The 22,084-nt window shown below is 41.7% G+C and overlaps 1 protein-coding gene across 7 annotated transcripts in view; it reads right to left on the bottom strand.

Annotated features, from left to right (window-relative positions):
• FOXP1 (forkhead box P1) overlaps nucleotides 1-22,084 on the bottom strand; it is a 417,384-nt gene that overhangs the window by 111,177 nt on the left and 284,123 nt on the right. For all 7 annotated transcript variants that reach the window (XM_063941041.1, XM_063941042.1, XM_063941047.1 and 4 more), the window contains 2 exons: nucleotides 15,106-15,243; nucleotides 12,221-12,307 (listed from right to left, as the gene is read on the bottom strand). In XM_063941041.1, coding sequence (XP_063797111.1) covers nucleotides 12,221-12,307; nucleotides 15,106-15,243 — 225 coding nt within the window. The remainder of the gene's footprint in view (nucleotides 1-12,220; nucleotides 12,308-15,105; nucleotides 15,244-22,084) is intronic.

Below are 22,084 nucleotides of genomic sequence, written 5' to 3'. Positions count from 1 at the left end.
GCCTCCTCTGGGATTCGAACCGTGAACCTTGGAGGTGTTAAGTGAACACGCCGCGTTTCTCAGCGCACCGCCCGAGATGCTTTTAAGTACTCTGTTTATCACTTCTGACATAAATAAATTAGAAAAAAATCAGACCTTTGAAGAAGAAAAACTTCATCTAATATTGTTAATTAGCCATGACAAACGATGAAATAACATTGTAAATCTTTCATAGAAACAGCGACTCGATTTTAATTACACACATTCATAATTTAGCAAACAACATCTTACTGGAACAGGAGTACAACTACTCTAGGCTGAGGCACTGGCTGCCTGTAAGTGGGGTTTCTCTCTCTCTCTCTTACAGGTTTCCCGTTGCCTCTCTGCGTTTTCGGTCTCTTTGTTCCTAGCAGACCCAGGCGAGGTGTTTCACTTGATAAATATCTTTATCATGTTTATCACACAATGGGAGGATGAGAAAACAAAAAACCAAAAAACTTTTGTTGTCCGTAACATCAACACATTGCACCAGCGTCTGGCTATTTTTTGTTGTGGCAGCCCAAAGAAGAGGAGGTGGGGGGGGGGGGGGGGGGGGGAGGCCACAGCGTAATAATAATGTAGATTTCCTCAGTAATTATTCGAGAGATAGTGAGATAACGGGCGGTGCAGTTGTACAATAAATAGGAGGAAATTATCTAATATCCCCAATCTGTTGGGAATAATATCAAGGTGGGGATCTTCTGCGCTCCATGCATATCTGCTGTGGGGAAGAGATTAACTGTTTAGATGACTATCTGAGCATTTAACGTAGCACTAGGGCTGTAGAGGGAGGCAAATGCGTTTTATCGTTAGGACTGGTCTTGTTTTGCACGTTGTTTTAACTTTGCTTGACTACTGATAAAGTTTTTTTTTTTTTGAAAAACAAACAAACCAATATTTCCCTCACTGTGTAACGTTTGGATGGCGGTCATTAGGTCGACATGAGTTAGGTCGACAGACATTGGGCCGACCACGTTTGGTCGACGTGATCACTAGGTCAACATTTACTAGGTTGACATGGAAAAAAGTCGACATGAGTTTTTCACAATTTTTTGACCTTTTTCATACTTAACGACCACGTGGACTACAATTGGGAACGGTAACCTGTGCAGAGTGCAGCGGGAGTGGAGCGAGGCACCTTGCCCGAAGCGAGGGGACACGGTGCTCTAATTGGGGTTCCCTATCACTTTTCAAAGAAAATACCCAAAAAAACTCATATCGACCTTTTTCCCTGTCGACCTAATGACCATGTCGACCAAACGTGGTCGACCCAATGTATGTTGACCTAACTCATGTTGACCTAATGAACCACACCCATAACGTTTATTTGCCTTTCGTATGCTCGCTGCAAACCCAACTTAAAGATAACTATGATAGCAGGCGATTAGCTGTCACTGCCCTTAGTATAGCAGTAGGGAGGTATAGTATACTACTCTGAGCGTGTAGCATTTTTTTTTTATTTTTTTTTCCTGAAACACAATGTAGGTCTCAGTAACTTCCTAAGAGGTCAATTTATGAAGCGGAGAAAATTGAAATCTCCATCGAAAATGCCGGTGAAAGGCTCCATCTCCTCTGTATATAACAAGAATTAATCACTGGGGGTAACCTATTTTACCCAACCAACCCCAGTTCCCATACACATCTATGCAGAGCCGGATTAAGGGGGGGGCCCAGGGGGTATGTACCCTGGGCCCCCCATTCTAAAAGGGCCCCCGCTGCCTCATCTGCCACAGATCGGATCTGTGTTACCGATCCGACCTGCAGCACTGCGCTCCAGGACCCCGCGTCGTCTCATAGGTTGCCCTGGCAACCTAACAGCGGTGGCGCCGGCGTTGCGTGAAGGACAGGACAGCTGAGCGACGGCTCAGCTGTCCAATGGCGTGATGTAGCCAGTCAGTGGCTGGGCGCGCAGGCTGCACGGAAGAAGTGGAGCCAGCACTCGCTCTCCTGTATCACCAGCAGCCGTGCACGAAGTAAGCTGGCTCAGGCTGTATTTTTTTTTCTTTAATCCTGCTGCTACTCTATGTTAAATTGTTGGGTCTGTCAGACACATATCTACATATATCTATATATCTATACATATGCATATATAGAGAGATAGATATATATATATGTGTAGATATGTGTGTGTGTTTTTATATATGTGTGTGTGTATATATATATATATATATATATATATATATAATATGTCTGCGTGTGTGTATATATATATATATATATATATATATTAGTCCCAATGGTGCAGCGCTCCTGGCGTCTAAGTAATACCACTGTTTTAGGCATAAGTTTGGCAATGTTTCAGTGCCCTTTATACGTGTCATGACCTGATGAAAGTGCCACACTAATAAAGGGCAATGAAACGTTGTCAAACTCATGCTTAAAACAGTGGTATTACTTAGATGCCAGGAGTGCTGCACCATCAGGACTATTGTGGCTTTATTTGTGCAACCACCCAGCGCAACACCCAGCGGGCACCCGGCGCAGCATTGTTCAGACATCATGCCTTTGATAGATAATATACTCGTGTGTGTGTGTACGTATATAAGAATCCGCTCATCACTATTATATATATATATATATATATATATATATATATAGGTTGGTATTGTGTGACCGGTGATTTGGAGACCGCCGGTCACCATACCGACCCTGGGATCTCTGCATTTAGATGCCCGGCGGGCTCGTGGTGAGCTGCGCTGAGCTTGCCACACGTTCTGTTCCCCCTCTACAGGTGGGAGTGTGAGTAGTCCCTGCTTGTCGGTATGCTGACTGTAGGGATTGTGAGGGGGGCAGAATGTAGCCGTCGGTATTGTGGCCGCCGGTCATATAACTACATCATATATATATATATATATATATATATATATATATATATATATATATATAAATTGCTCTCCCTGCCTCTACGTTAGGGGCCCCCCTGTTTGAAGTGCCCCGGGCCTCCCATAGCCTTAATCCGGCTCTGCATCTATGGGGATGAAGGCCAGCTTAATTTAAAATGCTAAGCTTTTTTGCTACTAGCCAATGCCATTTCAGCTATACTCAGCAATGTGGACCAGTGAAGACGGAGGAGAGGCTTCGCTGGATCCACTCCTGTTCAAATCACTAGAGTGGGGCAAAGACTTAAACTTATATGGTCTGCCTATGCCCACGGGCGTGAACTGTAATAATGATCCCTATATCCCATTTTCAGGTATCTTCTCGGTGCTACTTAAACCCCTTTCAGACTGCACTGCTGGGTCGTACCTGGTATTTTGGGTGCGTACCTGGTACCTTCCTGGGTGCGACTGAGCCGAGACCTCTTTCAGACTGGTGGCCTGACCCGGCTTATACGGACGTTTCCTGAGCCGGCCCTTGGAGATGAGATAATCTACAAGTGACACCTCTTCCTATGCAGTGAACGGGTGTCGGTTCGCATCAACCTGAGTTACCTGTTCACACTGAAGCGCGAGCTGTGTTGAACCAGTTTTCAACCCTGCTCGCTACCCGGGTTCAAATACCGGTTTGCACGACCAGGGTTATTTCAACTGGCCCCTTTCAGACTGCGCCGCAACCAGGGCTGCTTCGCGTTCATATGCGATAACATGAGATATTGCTGGGGATAGACCGATAGATAGATAGATATAGCATCCTGTACAAGCACTTCTATTTTCTGCAATGTAAAAGCACCATTTAAATTGTAAGAAAAGCCCTAATCTGATATTGTAATAATATGGTCTGTAAAATGGAAAATCCAAAATTGCGCTAACTCGGGCAGGGATTACCAGCAATTTCCAGCTTTCCACACAGTGGAGAATGTATCCCAAGGTATACTGTCCAGAGACTCTAGCAATACAAAATATAGAAACAGAATGAGAAACTGTACAATAAAAGTATTACTTACTTTGCACTGAATATAAAATGGTGATTTGTGTATAAGAATTACATAGATTTAAGTTGTGCAAATTCAGATTGTGGTATAATCACTTCAGCACAATTTAGCCTGTTCCTAAAGTGCCCACACACAGGAGACCCAGACTAAAATGCCAACTCCTATTGGATGGTTATCATAGTGGTCTCAATCAGGTTTGACTGTCTTTCTCACCATCTACATAATGCAGTTCCGTGCCAATGGGGTCTGAAATGAATTTGCCAACAGCACTGCAATGTGCAGAGGCACCTGAAGTTCAGAGCTATGACTTTCTCACAAGCAAATGCTGAAACGGTTTCATTCTCTTTTTGGTAGAACATAAAAATTACAAATATATGTGTAGAGGTTCCCATGAAGAGAGTGATGTTGTAGGACATCCTATCAGCACTAGAGACAATATAAGAGATGTGTACAGGGCCCACACTACCATGCAGTAGCCGGTTGCCGGCGGTGCCATGTTTGTAAAGATGGCGATTGCACAGAAGACAGCAAATGCTTTGGCACAGTGCTTGAATCATTGCTGTCTACTTCACCAGTACCATTTATCCAAAGACATCGCTGGAAATAACGTGCCCCTCTTAACCCCTGTGTGTACCTGGAACCAATTCTAGATATGCCACTGATTACCGATGTATAATGAAAACTACTGGAGACAGATCTGGTCTTTGACCACTTAACTGAATGGATCTAAACCTTAGTTATCAAGTGTCTGACAAAAAAAAAAAAAAAGCTCTTAATCCCCATATTTCAGACTATTATCACTAAAGATTAAACATTTTTCACATGTAGCCACTCCCATCCCACAAAAACCCCCACACCTCTGTAGCAGATCACCGGGAGTCTTATGCCTGGGAAAGGGTGGAAAGGTCAGCCATTGGGAGGAGAGAGGAGAATTTTACACTTCCCCACTGCTGACTCTTCTTGTGTTGAAAGCACTGGTTGCCAGGAGAGCCGCCCATTACCTTGGTGGGAAATCTCTCAAATAATAAGAAATATCAGACGTTAGAAACCATTGCTCTGTTGTTGTGTGAGATCGTGGCTTATATTCAAGCCCTTACTATGGGCGTTTATCTCCTTTAACACAATGGGACATATGTATTAAGCCTGCAGAAGTGATAAAGCAGTGATAAGTGGAAAGTGATAATGTACCAGCCAATCCCTATCGGTTTGAAAAATGACAGTTAGGAGCTGATTGGCTGGTGCGTTATCACCTTTCACTTATCACTGCTTTATCTCTTCTCCAGGCTTACTACATCTGCCCCATTAATATTAGATAAAATAATGCATAATTTACTAGCCTACCACACACTTTTAGAAGTTAGTAAAACACAAAAACACTGCCGTTCTATAGAAATCACCCCTGGTTGTAAATGTTTAGAAGTCAGAACATCTTGGACTTATCCATTCCTGAGATCACTGATCAGGTGCAGCGAAGGGGTGCTGCGTCATTAAGGTGGTGCCTATAGGCTGTCAGCTTGCGAGCAGGGCCCTCTGACCTCTCTGTCTGACTGTTGTGTTTCCAATTTTAAAACGCAATGGAATATGCCGGTCACTATAGAAATGTCAATAAATAAAAATAGGGTCAAGCAGCTAAAATATGCTTAAACACTAGAGCAATGTGCAAAATAATAAAAATTTTAGAGAACTTTAAAATGTTCTCTTTCTTCTATAGTTAATAACAGCTTTCCACATTACAGAAAGGCAGGATATAAAAGTATACAGGACGCATTGTCCATGAAAGAGTTTAGACGAATCTATGTTGCCAAATTGTGCTCCCCACCCAGTTACTAAACACAGGATACAAGTCATTCTGTTTACTTCTCACAATTGAATGCTCACAAAAAAGGTCTGCTGGGCTCTGTTGACAGGTCAGTAGCCAGTGTTAAAATACTGAAATATCCTGATAAAACTTGCAGTTTTGTTCCCCTCCCTTAAGCGCCTGTCAAAGGTTCTGTTTTCCTTTCTTGGGTGACTCCCTACTGCCTAACATAAACTGTCATACTGCAGGAGGACACGCTGCCCAGTTATTCTTCTCTGCTTGATAAACCATTGTTAGATGATTTGTGTCCTTCATCGGACACTAAGGGGGTGATCCAACTAGCTGCGAAGCTCCATGGGCAGAATAAACTATTATTTTGAACATTAAAATGCTGTAGCATGGGGACATAATTTAGTAACTTTTTCAAATGTACGAAAAAAACAAACGGGCTTGGTCAGTTTGGTCAGACATCCCATGTAAGAAAAATATATGATTGGCTAAACTACGTCTTCCTCCCTTCCCCACGTGCTCCTGCAGAATCTGGAATTTCCCAGTCTCCAACAAAATGGCTGTTTTCAGAATCAGAATCAGATTTATTGGCCAGGTGTACTCACGTAGACTAGGAATTTTTTGTGTAGCGTAGAGCCAGTTTAATTTCACTCCACACATAGGCAAAACCCTCCTAACATTCCGGTACTTGGTGAGGTGGTCAGATGCCGCACAAACAACAGCAAACCTATACCTTCAATTAAAGGTGCTTTTAGGTCATACTTGCCTACCTGACCCTCTCCATGAGGGAGAAAATGCTCTGTTCCTGGACTTTCCTGGTAATGTATGATTGCCATCACCTGTGGTGAGCTAGTTAATTGATAAGAAAGGTGTTTCACCACAGGTGATGGCAATCATACATTACCAGGAAAGTCCAGGAACAGAGCATTTTCTCCCTCATGGAGAGGGTCAGGTAGGCAAGTATGTTTTAGGTACTCCTACTGAACTTGATTCTGGTACTTACTTTCTATTGCACCTTACTGTAAGTACAAGACACTTGGGAATGCGCTGTTATTTAATGGTCTCCATCTAGTATTCATGAGTCCTTGCAACATAGAAAAAGAGGATAATAACCAAGAAATACAAACCATAGGTGTCGGGGGATGTCTATAAACTTCTGGCTGTCCCTGGTCAGTTTTTTTAGAAGTATGTTGCGCCTAGCAAACATCTGGTTCTATAACCATAATGTGACTGCTGTATAGGAACTCCATTGTGGTGGGTACATGAATATCAATTCTCATTTAAAGCATCAGGCAACTTTAAATGTTTGCAGTTATCAAGCATCTCAAGTTCTATCTTGTTATGGGATTTTGCATTTAGATATGCTATTTATCAACTTTAATGGTTGCTGTATCCACAATGCAGGTGCTGTCCAGCCTGTCTGCTACGCCAAAATTACAGTTATTTACTTGGATGGTGAGCCCTAAACGATCACTATAAATCAGCCATTCACAGGAACGCACAATATATAAGAGTGTACAGACACAGATTCTTGTACTCTCTGACTCGGAGGCAGGCTTGTGACAGATGTGTAGGATCTGGCTTGTCAGTATATTGTTAATTAGCAGCACTTGATGTTTATCAATGGGAGGAGACTTTTTAGAGTGCTGCTAAAAAGACGATTACTGAAGTGATTTCACACAGTTATCTGAAATGACGGCTGCGTTTTACATGAGAAAACATGACACTTGATGTTATTTTAACATTGAGTCATGTAAAAAGGAAACAGCCTAATAAAGAGGTTATTCCTCTGCACACCAGGGAATGAATGTGTCGCTACTGGGAGGGGCACTTTCCTGTCTATCTTGGCCAAGTTGAATTGATTTCGTCTATCATATTGTGCTGAAACTTCTAACAAATGGATGTCTGCTTCTCCCCATCTAAAATAAATATATAAATCCTAGTATACTGGAACCAGGGAGGGCTCTCTCCTCTCCCCCCCCCCCCCCCCCCCCTCCAACACTTACTCCTAGCTGCAACTCCCAGTCCCTTCTCCCCGCAGCGGGAGCGATTAATGGTGGGTTTGCATTCTTGGTTAGATAGATAGATAGATAGATAGATAGATAGATAGGTCCATCACAAGAAAATTTCATTGTAGATGTACTAACATAGGTGCTGGAGCAGAGCTGAATATAAGTGAATTTTGCGGATGAATCGGAGCTGGGCGTACGCAGCTACAGGCGATGGCGAGTCAAAAGTAACAGTCGAACCTCCACTTGCGGCTGTGTGAACTAACTAGGTGTTTGCATCATAATGATTAGCTTTATTGCACTGAGGTCATGAGTTCAACTCCCTATCTGTGCACAGTTTGTATGTTCTCCTGTGTTCTCCCCATGGGCTTTCCTCCCACTCTCCAAAAACATAAAGGTGGTAGGCTAACGGGCATATGACAAAAATGATCACAAGTGTTTGTGTGTGTACATGTGGTAGGGACTATAGACTGTAAGCTCCACTGCAGCAGGGACTGATGTGAATGACTGAAATATTCTCTGTAAAGCGCTTTGGAATATATATATATATATGTGCTTCATAGATAACTGTTAATGAACAATAAGCTATATTTAGCAAGAGTGTACGGAGGGCATGCCGGCGTGACAAGTTGTGCGCTAGTTGATAGCCAGTTTACAGACTCTTGGGCCAAGGACTGTGTTGGCTTAGGTGCACACTGATAATGGCACCTATAAAACGAAGCGTACAAATAAGAGCGGTGCAGTTGCATATATGCGTATACCTTGCATATCAGCACATACCAGCATTTAGCTCCATGCGCACACAATTACGGCTGACGTGCCCCGACCCCTGATCCCACATCTTCCTTGTGCATACGAAAAAGTAAAATAAGAACTGTGTCTAAGAAACCAGGCAAGAGGTTAATCTGAAGTGACGGGTGAACTCCCAGCTAACTCTCAGGGATGACAGAGGCAGGACATTTTTTTTTTTTTTCAGTGTGACTCTTCAAATATAGAGTTAAAAGATCCTTAAAAAAAAAAGAAAAGAAAAAACTACAAATTTTGATGCCTTTGAAAAGAGAGCGGCACAAAATAACAACAGGGGGCGAGAGCTCGGCAGCCACAGGGGAGAAGATCCATAATTCTTATTCTCCCTTTTGAAGGCTGTTAGAAATCGGATTCGAGAAGAGGTGGAAAAAAAAACCTAAAGAACGGCAGAAGGAGAGCATCCCTCTAGAGGGTACAGCCACTTCCTGTGATCAAGGATAATGTGCTTCAAAAGTTGTTTTTTACCAATTCTGTTGATCAATTGCAGCGCCCTCATCTTCCTCTCTCCCCCTTTTTCTTTTTTTTCCCCCCTCCCTCTCTGTTTACATCTGATGTGACTCAATGACAGGCAGTGTCTGAGCTGCTGAAACAGAACTGTCATGTTGATTTATGGAGGCGTCAAACCACGACTTGTCCAAACTGAGGCTTGCAGTTCATTAATTACTGAGTTGTGACTTTGAAGTCAGCTCTCAGACTGTGGTTTTTAACATTTGGCTTAATTTGTATGCTCTTGAATGTGGATCTCTAAGGAGGGGAAAAAAACTGAAATTCCCTTCTTGTCTTTGAACTTCTTTTGACCGCACAATAATCATTTCTTTGTCCAGAGTGATGCCTGTATCCCAGAGTCATTAACGCGCATTGAATTGCTACTGATGAATAAGCCCTACTGAATTAAAGAAACAGCCAGCAAAACAAAGCTTAGAGCATTTTGCACCGCGATATCTCACAATTACACGCATTTCTCTCCCTGTGCCATTTCCATTTTAATTACTGTTAGCCCGTTAGATTTACATTTTAGACACTTTTTAATCTGTTCCCTTTTTCTATAGGACTGAAGTGCTCCTTGTAATGAAAACGGACGGGCGAAGACATAATGTATGTGTCCGACTCAATATACAAAACTACACCCTCCCCCCCTCCCCCCTCCTGGCTTTGTGCCCCGTCTTCTAGAGTGCCCAGTAATGTTTACTACACCAAGCGAAACATCAGCCACGAGCCGGCGATGGGAAATGTGCTTTGTATTACAAACACCAGAGGTTGATGACAGATTATAATACATAAAAAAAATTATTTTTTTATTTAAATGGACTTTTTTTTTGCAATAGGGTTGGGGTGGGGAATGAATTACTAGTTACGCATCCCATTTCCTGTGCCAGGAAGCAAAAGGGGAAAACACTACAGAGAGGCCACTAACACACAATCTGATCCCAATAACAACACGTTTATTGCTCGGTTCACATGTATAATCTGCCGTACCAATGAAAGTGGTTTGCAACTGAATGTACCTTTGTTGTTTACCTCATGAACTATATTCAGTTATCATAATCTTAGAACAGTTCCCTGATATTTCCTTCAATAGGTGTTAAAAAAAGGAAATTGAGCCGTTCGTACGCATGAAAGAAATCTCCACCACTCAAGGATGTACAGTAATAACTTTCGTTCTGTCAAGTTCCTGAAACATTTGAACACATATTCACAACTGTTACTACATACCCTCCAACATCTGAGTTAAAAACCGGTACAGATGCAGAAAGGGGGTTTGATCACTGGTAAAGGGGGCGTGTCCCGGCAGCGCTGTTTTAGAAATTTATAGAAATCCTGAGACACTGCACCCGATACAATGCCCCTGCTTGTCGGTACAGAACATAAAAAAAAAACAGTACCATACCGGCTAAAGCGCTACAGTTGAAGGGTGTGTTACTATTAGGTCAGCTAAACGTCCAAGTAGGGATTGTCACGCATGCCTGCTGAGTTATAGAAAAGGAGGATAAACTAAAGACAATGAAATATATAGCACTGATATACCGAGAAGCACTACAGGCATTTTTGATATGTGCATCCGACATCCAGCCCGAGGGGGAGATGTATCAAGCCTTGGAGAGGGATAAAGTGGAAAGGTTACCTAAAGAAAGCAATCAGCTTCTAACTGTCATTTATCTAGCACAGTCTTTGAAATGACAGCTAGAAGCTGATGGATTCTCCAAGGCTTGATACATCTTCCCCTGTGTCTTCACAGCAGCAAACTGTCTGGAACTGGGAATGACTGATAACAGAGGACAACAGCTTAAGGGGGTTACTCACGGAGCGATCGCTGCTTAAAATCTAAGGAATCTAACTAAATTGCTTAGATTTCAAGCAGTGATCACTCCGTGTGTACCCCCACAGTGATAGCGATGCGCGGCCCTGTGCATCGCTACAGCTGGTGCTAGATTTGCCTCAATCTAGCAGGTCGCTCATTTAACCCGCTGGGTGAAATGAGCGCCCCGCACGCTCAGCACACATCGCGCTGTGCTGAGCGGGGGGAGAGATGTGTGCTGAGCGGTTTGCTCAGCACACATCTTTTCCCAAATCGGGCTGGGAATACGGCCCTTAACACTTATCTTGGTCACTTAAGTGATGAGCCTGTTGTTTTGTCAGTTTGCTGCATGACCAGATCTTTATCCAACCTGGACACACCCATCCGGACCAACAGCCGCATCAGTATAGAACCCAGTCAATATTGCACATTCAGACTGCAGTCATTGGTCGATAAGATTTACACCTATGCATGGTAAACATTTGTATCTGGTTGATGAAATGTATTATTGGTTTCCATATATAGAATGATGTCTTGATCACAATGGTAACTGGCCAGCATTAGTTAGCTGGACAGATCTTACTATTTCAGTGGTGAGCTTAACTAATCGTGATGGGAATCCAGACTGCGAAATTACTAGGAACTGGAGATGTGCGGGTTCGGATTTACCTGGATCTCAAAACGGCATCTTATTGGCTATTCTGGTGTTATCATTTCGAATGTCGACGTCATGACTGCATGCCATTAGGGCAATACGGATGGTGTAATCATTAGCATTACCGCCTCACAGCTCTGAAGTTATGGGTTCGATTCCCACCATGGCTCTGTGTGGAGTCTGTATATTCTCCTCGTGCTTGCGTGGGTTTCCTCTGGGTACTCCAGTTTCCTCCCACAATCCAAAAATATACGGGTAGGTTAATTGGCTCTTGACAAAATGAACCCTAGCGTGAATGTGTGTGCGTGTACATGTGGTAGGGAATATAGAGTGTAAGCTCCACTGGGGCAGGGACTGATGTGAATGGGCAAATATTCTCAGTAAAGCGCTGCAGAATATGTGTGCGCTATATAAATAACTGGTAATAAATAAAGAAATAATAATAATGCCATTAGATTTGTAATCCTTTTTGCCAAACATTGCAAGCTGCTGGTTATGTGAATTTTCCCATCCGGCACACTATACCCTGCGTAGTTTACTGCATTTGCCGCACTCTCCATATTTACTACTCTACAAAACAACATACCAAGTGTGACAATAAATTGCTACTGCAGAACCAGCCGTGCAATCAGTCGTAGTTAGGAAATTGCAATCATCCATTATTGGCGGCCATATTAGACCAATTAATCACGTCAAAGATAAAAATACATTTTACACATCCCCCATAAGATATTATCCTATAGATTCTTTTTTTTACCTCTTTCGGCTGTTTTCCTGCATGTTGTTGCTGTATTAACTGAAGCTGCAACTGCTCCTGTTGTTTCTTATAAAACTCCTGAAGCTGCTGCTGGGAGAAATAGGAGGACAATAGTGTCAGTTATAGTGTATCGAGTAGCAATTGCATACGTTGTGTGTGTGTGTGTGTGTGTGTGTGTGTGTGTGTGTGTGTGTGTGTGTGTGTGTGTGTGTGTGTGTGTGTCTCACAAAGACGATTTGGAAAAGAACGTTTTTTTTGGCTGCTATGGGCTGACCGCTGGGAATATTAGCATTGCAGTTTCAGAAGTAATCTCCAAAATGTACGCCTAGAAAACATGCCAAGTTTTGTCTCCCCTGAGCGTACTAATTATAATAAAGCAAGGATGACCTGTGTTTGTAACAACAAAGGCGCTATGCCCTTGGCACGCCTATAAAACATATATGCTTTCATTTAATGATGGACTTCAAGTATATTTATTCTGGCCAATAGATAGACACAGGTTCACAAATCCACTCAAATTTATTAAAGACCAGAAGGGATGAAAGATGATCATAGTTTACAATAAAAAAATCAAGTACAGCAAAAACAATTCAGAAATAACTTATACACACACACACACACACACACACACACACACACACACACACACACACACACACACACATGACCTGACAGTCTGAATTATCAGCAAAAAAAAAAAAACCACACTAAGGTGGTCATTCTGAGTTGGTCGCTCGCAAGCAGTTTTTAGCAGCCGTGCAAACGCTAAGCCGCCGCCCACTGGGAGTGTATTTTAACTTAGCAGAAGTGCGAACGAAAGGATCGCAGAGCGGCTACAATTTATTTTTGTGCAGTTTCAGAGTAGCTCAAAACCTACTCAGCGCTTGCGATCACTTCAGACTGTTCAGTTTCTGTTTTGACGTCACAAACACGCCCTGCGTTCGCCCAGCCACGCCTGCGTTTTTTTTGCCACGCCTGCGTATTTCAGAACACTCCCTGAAAACAGTCAGTTGCCACCCAGAAACGCCCACTTCATGTCAATCACTTTGTGGCCACCAGTGCATCTGAATAGCTTTGCTAGACCCTGTGTGAAACGACATCGTTCGTTGAAATAGTACATCGCGCGTGCGCATTGCGCCGCATACGCATGCACAGAAGTGCCTTTTTTTCCCTCATCGCTGCACAGCGAACGAATGCAGCTAGCGATCAACTCAGAATGACCACCTAAAGTTGCAATAGTGCATGTAATATCCTAATATAGTAATAATCGCCCCAATACCTGGATCTGGGTGTTATGCGCATATGTTACTTGGCAATACCGGGTCACGCACCCTTAGAAAAGACCCCAACGGGCCGAGTATGCAGTAAGCCACTGTTTACTGCTTCTGGGTAGTATCTCCAAAGAGCTGAGCATCAAATGCCCCAAGGATATTTGTTTTTAATTTTGTTATATAGCCTTAAATAAAGCTTTTTAGTGCTGCAATGAATGACAATAGAACATCTGTCTTTTCGGGGGGTTATTTGAAAGATAGGCCACTAAGGGGCATATGTATCAATGTTTGGAGAGAGAAAACAAAGGCTATGTTTGAAAAATGACCGGAGCTGATTGGTTGGTACTTTATCTCTCTCCAAGGTTTGATATATATGCCCCTAAGGGGGGTATCCTATTAGTTGCGGTAAATTAGCCCTGACCGCAGGCACTAATTGGGGATTATTTTTCGCGTGCCTGAGTCGTCAATCACCTGCCCTTTGAGTCATATTTTTCCGTGAGAACACATGGGTCTGGGAACTCATCGCTGATCCCATGTGTTATCGCCCAAAAACGGGACATTTACCGCACTGTAAAAACAGGTTATAACTGGATAGCCCGATAATACCGCTGGGCTAAAATCGTGGTAAAAGTCAGTTTTTGCCATACAGTAAATTACCGCCAACGATAGGATACTGCCCTAAATTTGTGGCTGATCTTTGGTTTTCTCAGATGGACTGTCTGTGGCTCTAGTATGCAAATGAGAGGGAGGGTACAGATTCAACAGAAGTAGTTTTGGAGCAGCTTGATGTTTTACAGAACTTACATACTTTTATTCACTTTAATTGCAGCTTGATTTCAACAGAAAAACTACCCCCTACCCCTAACAGCCTAACCTTAATCTGCCCAAGGTGCCCCTAGCCCTGACCGTCTCACTGGCAGCCATAAAGAAGAGAAGACCCTGATAACACGCAAACAAGCAAACTCTGTCAAGCAGGTGTCTCCCTTCTCTTGCCCTGGCCGCCTTCAATGTCAAAGATGGTCAGAAAGGCTAATTTGGTAGGAGGAAGCAACAACAGTCTCCCCTCCTCTCCCCAGACCTGTGCCCAGCTGGCAGTGTGTTGAGCCTCACTGCAAGTGCCTGCATGTAGCAGTAGTGCCAACAAGCAGCATCACCCCATCATCATCATCATCATCAAGGCAAATCAGACAGAGTTGCCGCTGCACAGGCAGCCGCCAGTACAACCCGATGGATGGTCAATCCGTAGGGACCACTCAGGAGTAGGTTCATTTAATCTCTTCCTATTATGTCTCATGGGATCAGTCACTTAGGGTGGCCGTTGGGCTTTGGGCCCGGCCATTGCCAAAGCTCAAAACATCGGCTCTACAGTAAGCCACCGATGGTGGAGAAACATTGGTACACCACCATCAATGGCAAAACCATTAAACTCAAACCATCAATGATGGATGTTGACGAGGCTTGGGATGGATACAGTAACTCCCACTTGTTACTACTCCATAATTCAATAAAAACAGGACCCCACTCAGTGAAGGAAAACGCTTCTTTGGAGTAATGCTTGGCTACGGCAGGTCAGCAAACTAAATACACATCGCCCATGTGGTCAGAACACATTACCTGCTGAAGCATGAGGGCTTGTTGTTGCTGAAGTAAGACCTGTAGTTGTTGGGGTGTGAGCACTTGCTGTTGCAGAATTTGTTGCATTTGCTGAGGAGTGATTACTTGGGGTGTCATCATAGCCACTGAGACAGGAACCTGAAAGAGAAAACAAACGGCTTTCAGAAGACGTCTCTCCAACTGCAAACAAGACCTCACGCAAAAGCCACCTTAGAACCTCAACACAGCGACTACAAACTACACAATAAAAAATACATATATCACGTTGTGGGTTCAGCAGCGCTGCTTTCCAGCATCGCGCAACATACAGATGTTGCCAATTCCTCCACATTAGGTGAGATACCATTAAAGCAGTTTTCTCTGACATTTCGATGACAAACAGCTACAGTGATGAACCTGATAGCATTTCATATTTGCAACTGTTAACACATTTCTGCTCAGGCGTTTCTGTTAAGGAACCTGTACATTGTATTTGAAAGGCTGATGCCTTCTTCAGATAAAACACTGACATTAAAATGACAGGCTGTCTTGGCCAAGGTTACACAAATTGTATTCAAGCGGCTACCTAATGACAATGCTGCAAGCTTCCTAGAATGTAATTTACCTATTCAAAATAATCACTGCACTTGTGTGTAATTTGCCAGCACGCAGGAGTCGTTTTGTCAAGGAATTTGTCATAAAAAAAAAAGATCAATTTCTCATCAGGTTAAGACAAGTATTGTCTGTAGAGGCTGTGGTATTATTATGTGTTTACAGCAATGTTGTCGATTTCATTCATTCATACAGATCTAGGTGTTTATTTACCAAGCGTCAGGTTGTAAGACCCAATATTTTAAAGGGCAATGTTTTAACTAGCTGTGGCTTGGTAGTAAAAGCATTGCCCTTTTAAATATCGGGCAACTACACAATCAGAAGCGGTAAATAAACCCCAAGTGTTAGATTGAAGGCAAAATAATGTATGTGTGGAAATACACGCATGTTATTATACATACACACGCATCTGAGATGTCTGCAATTGTACAATTAAAAAAATAATAATAATAAAACAAAAAAAATCCAATAAAGCTTTGAAATAGCTGGTAAGCAACGGAGGGAAATGCTTCATTCACTTTATGTAACATAATGCCTTAATATGCAGTTTATCTTGCCTTTTTTCACATGGGTTCTTCTGTCATTTGCATAGTGAGCACTCTCCTAATTTCACAGTCATTATGCAGTGATGTCCTTATTTCTCAGCATCACTAATTTTGATTAACTTAAAATGGTTCTTGAAGGTCAGATTCATAGTAACGACATATTCCTCTGCATTGTTGCATAAATCCACTTTTCCCCCCTAATGTGCGTGTGTGTGTGTGTGTGTGTGTGTGTGTGTGTGTGTGTGTGTGTGTGTGTGTGTGGGGGGGGGGGGGGTGCAAAAGGATTTTCAGGCTCCTTGTAACGGAATTGGTTTACAGCGACGTCACGTTGGTATTACAAGCTACGTTGCCCACATACAGTGCACATTTCTGGACATTGGTGTTTTTATACCCGTGGCTGCGATAATTCAATGATAAAAGGTCCTTATTGTCATTTTACTACACTACACAAGTTTGATTCAAGAATATCAACAAACCGGCACGGTGGCAATTCCTCGGAGAGTTCTATCATCAAAAGCAGAGAGGTGTAATCCTATTACTTCGGTCTCTTCCGAAAAATAGAACAAGTTGTTCAATAAATACAGTTTACCAGGCAACATCACTCATCTGCCCTAATGCTGAAATAATTATATCGCTGTATAAGTTTATGTTTCCGTGAGATGCGCTCAACCATTAAGTGACCTTTTATTAAATAAACAGCAGAAGCATACCTTTAACCATGGACCTGAGAATCATTTTTGTTTTATTTGTACCTTACTATCTCAGACTATATTCCATACAAATATATATATATATATATATATATATATATAAGATTTAGAGCTAGAGAGACAAAGGCGATGAAATTACACAGAAAATATACAGAACACAATGCCATTGATAAACAGTGCATACGTACAATCTCAGCGTCACTTAAATTATCTCTAAAAAACAAACAAATCTGCAATAACTTTACTTCTGGGGTCAATTTCTTTTTTTGGTACTAAAAGACGAAATGCGAATGGTAAAACGCCTGACGGCATTGGCCATCAAAAAATGTAAATGCAAACAGAAAATAAAAAATGCATTATTTCAATATTTGGACCGGTTGCACCGTTCGACCCAGAAATGCGCTCTCCCGATAAACTTTATTTTTCACGCAGTTATAGTCCACAGTACTGAAGGGAATCAGGAGGCAGGCTTCACCGGTGTTAGGCCGTAATAGTCCACACTTTATTACTCATTAGTAGCGAGGTCATTAGCGGCAAGAATGATTGTCCCGGTCTTAACCTATTGATCATTGTAACTACTATCATTTAATCCTGCGCTGAATGCCTCTAAAGCATCCAAGGGTGCACCAAAGAGAGTGGTTTATTGTGGAGAAATATAGCCAGGCTATGGAAATTACACTTTGATTCATAAAAACTACCCAGTGGTTTAAATCAATAGTATTTAAAAGAGTCATGTAACTTCTTAAGTACAACTCTCTAATATTTATGACTCCCATTCTGAATGTACTCAGTCAAAACTAAACTTTATTTTAAATACTGGGCTGTATTCTCTGCAAAAAGTCTCCACTCAAGCATTGATTTCGGAAGAAGAAAAAAAAAAGGGGGGGAAGTTTTTTTTGTTCTTCTCCCTCTTTCTCTTCTTCCATCGTGTTAATTTGAATTTGCAGCTGCTTCGTACAAGAAACTAGAGGCAGCTTGCTTAGTAATTCTGCCTTGGTCGACAATAAAACACATGCTGAACCACAAATTTAAATGGCAAAACTGCACGCGGTTCCACATTTAAAGTTTATAAAAGTGAATAGGTTTTATGATTTCGGGTGAATCATTACAGGCAGCAGTTTCTAAAAGGGAATCAGATAATTTTTCCCCTTGCACCCCCGTGATCTGCAATGCAAATTGAACTAGTAGATGGCAAATTAACCCCTTCTGCTGCCAGAAGGGTCAGGGGAAAGCCGGTTGGAAGAGAAGTGGACCAGTAAATACATTTACTTAATGTTGAGTGTGATACAGGTGTTGGAAGGGATACCTTAAAAAGTGTAGCCTTGGAAGACTGAAAAGTGTACATGGAGGTAAAAGAGGAAATATATAGGGCTAGATAGAGCCAGACAATTATAAATTCTTCTCCCAACATTTTACATTTTAGCACAGATGAAGTTCTTCATACAAAGAAGTGGGAATCAAAAATCTTGCTACTTGGGAATTGCTCAAGACAAATAAATAAGAATCTATCTTATTTTAGAGGTATGCTATTTATTTATTTTTTACAGCTGATGTATTGGAAAAAGTCATCTGATGCCAGCAGCGCTTATGAACGCACAAACGCTGTGCTGCCCACACGTATGATGAGATCACTGGGCAGGGTGACATCATTAGCTGCCCACAAATCGTAGAACATTAAATTACACATCCGCAAGTGCACAACGTCGAATCACTGGCTACATGCACAGCTGGAAACAAAAAACCCTAAACAATAAATAATGAAACCTTAGCGGCAATTAAACCAACCTGGCATTGGTTTATTTGCTCACAAGGCAATATTGCCTAACGTTGCACTCAAGTGCAACATTTGCACTAAATTACAGGTAACCAACCAATCACTTGCTTTTACTGTCACACTTGCACCAGATAGCTAAGAGCTAAGCAATGATTGGTTGCTGAGGCAAATGTTGAACTTCGATGTAATGTTTAAGCCCTACTGACTCAACAACCAAGGAAAGTCTGAAATGATACGAAAGCGAAATTAGACACGTTGAGAAAAGCATAAGACAGCTTCAGTTACAATAAAGGCCAACACTCTGCACTGCCAAACTGTCTGCACTGCAATCAAAGCAACAGAAGGGAAGTCACTTGACCCAAAAAAAGTGTAATAGCAGTTGCTGAAATCCTTATTCCATATCTATCATTTATTTTAAATATTACAACCGGGTTTGACTTTTTCTCTTTTTTTCCCCCTTCCGCCTCATCATCTTCTCCTACATTCCCACAAGCATAGATTCATTAATGTAAATTATAAAACTGCCTGCAAGTCATTCGGCTCCTTTCAACAAAGCCCCTTTTATGTAAATAAAAACTGTTCTCATTTACAGAAACAGGATTCAATATAATGTGGGAGGCGGTGGTGAGCAGGTCGGGCAGCGATAGAAAGGTGTTATTTGACGCCGCCTGTGCGACAGTCTGGGGGTGACTGACACCCCTGATCTTATCGCTCAATTGATATTCATTGCCAGTCCTCAGTTTACCTGCCAGGTTAATTGTTTTACCAAAAATAAGGACCCATCTCCTTATTTAGCATACAACAAAGGCTCACATACAATTAATTGCTTTCTTAATTACAGTACAGACCCTTTATACCATTAGCAATAGTGGCAAATGATTATTAATATCATTGCCAATATTAAATGTAGTGGTGACATATTTTTTTATATACCTCTATACTGCAGATCCAAAACACTTTGGTAGATAAAATGTTGTATTCCTATACTACAGTAATAGCCATTAATCAAGGTAAATATGAGGGTAATGCTAGAACACATCCTAATAGAACAGTTCTAACAAAAAGCTCTGTATTTATGTTCGTTAGTAAAATATGACTGTTAATGAGTGTACAAATGTTAAATATTTGTCACCACACCGAGATTTAGCGCAAGCTAATCTTCCACTTTTTTTTTTTTTTTTTACCTTTGCTCTAATGTATAACGTCATAGGCAGCTGTAATAAACGAGGTCCCTGACTCCCTATCCACTTGTTCTTTTAAGTTGCAAGGAGCAAGGCTAACAATTTATCAAAGTCAAAGGCAGCCATATTAGCAGAGACTTCCTGCAAGACACTTTCCAAAAAAACAAGTTTTTATAGTTTTGAACAAAACTACCCAAATATTTCCTGGGGCCTACAGTGAGGTTACCATATCCCAAAACTTTGCAAATGCACCGTACTTAAGAAACTAGTATTTGGTTAAGATGTGTGGCTGTTCTCACCTAATTCCAGACACCTCCGTCTACATATAACCGGTGAGCGAAAGAGTGCAAATTATATTCTAATGAGAAAACATCAGTGGATTCTTTGACAACCTCGCCATTCGCTGATTTACTCCTAATGAAGACACTCCAACCAGCAAGATCTGTCTGAGTCAAAGGTCAGTTGAGGTTTTAAAGCAAAAAGCATAGAAAAAAATTAAAATTAATAAAATATACCTATGTAAGCATAGGAAAATCAAAGTCAACGGAGGACCCAGCAAAGAATTTTCCATGAAGCGGTTTGGCAATTAAAGTAATTGTACAAAGACCGGTCTTCCAGGATGATAAAAAAGTGAGATAAATTAAACTGATGCCACCATAACAGGTTAGATAAAAAAAGATCTAAATTTAATGTATTCTGTCTTGTGTCATCTTGTTTTGTCAAGACATGAAGTAGAATAAGAAAATACAAGGCAAGAGGGGGGAGAGGGAAAAAAAAAAAGCCCTTGAGATATCACAAATGACGACCTTTGTGATGTTGTTGGTTTACCCTATTCTAGGCTATTTGCAGAATGATGTCTCAGATTTAAGGACTTGATAGACCTCAAAGAACCTAAGTACAGTTCACTGCTTAACAGGCAAGTTCCGTCTCTCACCTACACCGTGGCCGTCTATTAGCTCCACGTTACTGGGTTGAATGAATGACAGCTCCGTTTTGTTGCTCAATATTCATTGCGGCCATGTTTACAGAGCACATGCCATGAACCGGGGGAATCAAACGCATGAATGGTCCCTGTGCATCACAAAGGTTAGGGGGCTGGGGGAAAGATGACACAACGCCTGCTCTCCGCTCAGTTTCGAGGTTACATCTGTATTATCCCTTCTGTTAGGAAAATATTAATGAACGCACTTACGAGGAAAAAAATAAAGGGGGGAAAAAAGCATTTAGTGGAAACAAAAAAAAAAAAAAAAAGAGAGAGAGGGAGAGAAAAAAAAGGTCTATAAAAATGTAATTGAAGTCTGTGCTGGGGAAAGAAAACAAGTTTCCAGTAACCGAAGTCTGCACTCCATAAAACAAACAAACTACGTCCCAACCAGCCAAGTCTGGACCAAACAATAACAATTTTAACTGATGGTGTCAGGACTTTCCCACAATCTTGCTGTGCAGGTGTTGTGTGTATTCCCCTCCTCTAAGCCTCTATTTATTTTCCCAAACTAGGGGAAAATCAATAACTTTGAATGCATAACAGAACATTTGTTACAGATTAAGACATATTAATGGAACCAACTTAAAATAAACACAACTCGGGGAGTGCAAAGCGTTTCATCAGTTTGGATGAGAGGAAAGAGCGTAACCTTATGCTGCCTGGTGCTCTCTGCAATCCTCGGATTATATTATGAAAGCAGCTCTGAATAAAAAAATCATTGACCACTATTACAGCCCCCCCATCACAGGCTATGGGTGGGTGGGTGGGGGGTGGGTCGGGGCAATACAAAACCCAACGCCACCATCAGTGATCAGCAATTGCCCTCATAATAGTGAAATAAATCTATCCTACAGCTGGGATGAATATCACCTTGGTACCTGGCAGGGAACAAATCCACAGCTCTCTTGTGAACACAGAACACTGTGCGGTAAACAGACCAGTACGGTAACATTAGGCTGAAATGATGATTTACACATCATCAGCAATAGACACAGCACAGGTGACCGGAGTAACGGGCTGCAATATGCTACTATTATATTGTGTCCTCTTTCTACTCTTTGCATGCCTCCAAAACTTAGGGGGTCATTGTAATACACAGCATATGCTTAATAGGTTATATATATATATATATATATATATATATATATATATATATATATACATACACACACAACCGTTGGTCACCCTAGCAC

This window comes from Pseudophryne corroboree, chromosome 9, assembly GCF_028390025.1.
Source record: "Pseudophryne corroboree isolate aPseCor3 chromosome 9, aPseCor3.hap2, whole genome shotgun sequence".
NCBI lineage: Eukaryota > Metazoa > Chordata > Amphibia > Anura > Myobatrachidae > Pseudophryne > Pseudophryne corroboree.
This window is presented reverse-complemented; position numbering and strand designations above follow the sequence as displayed.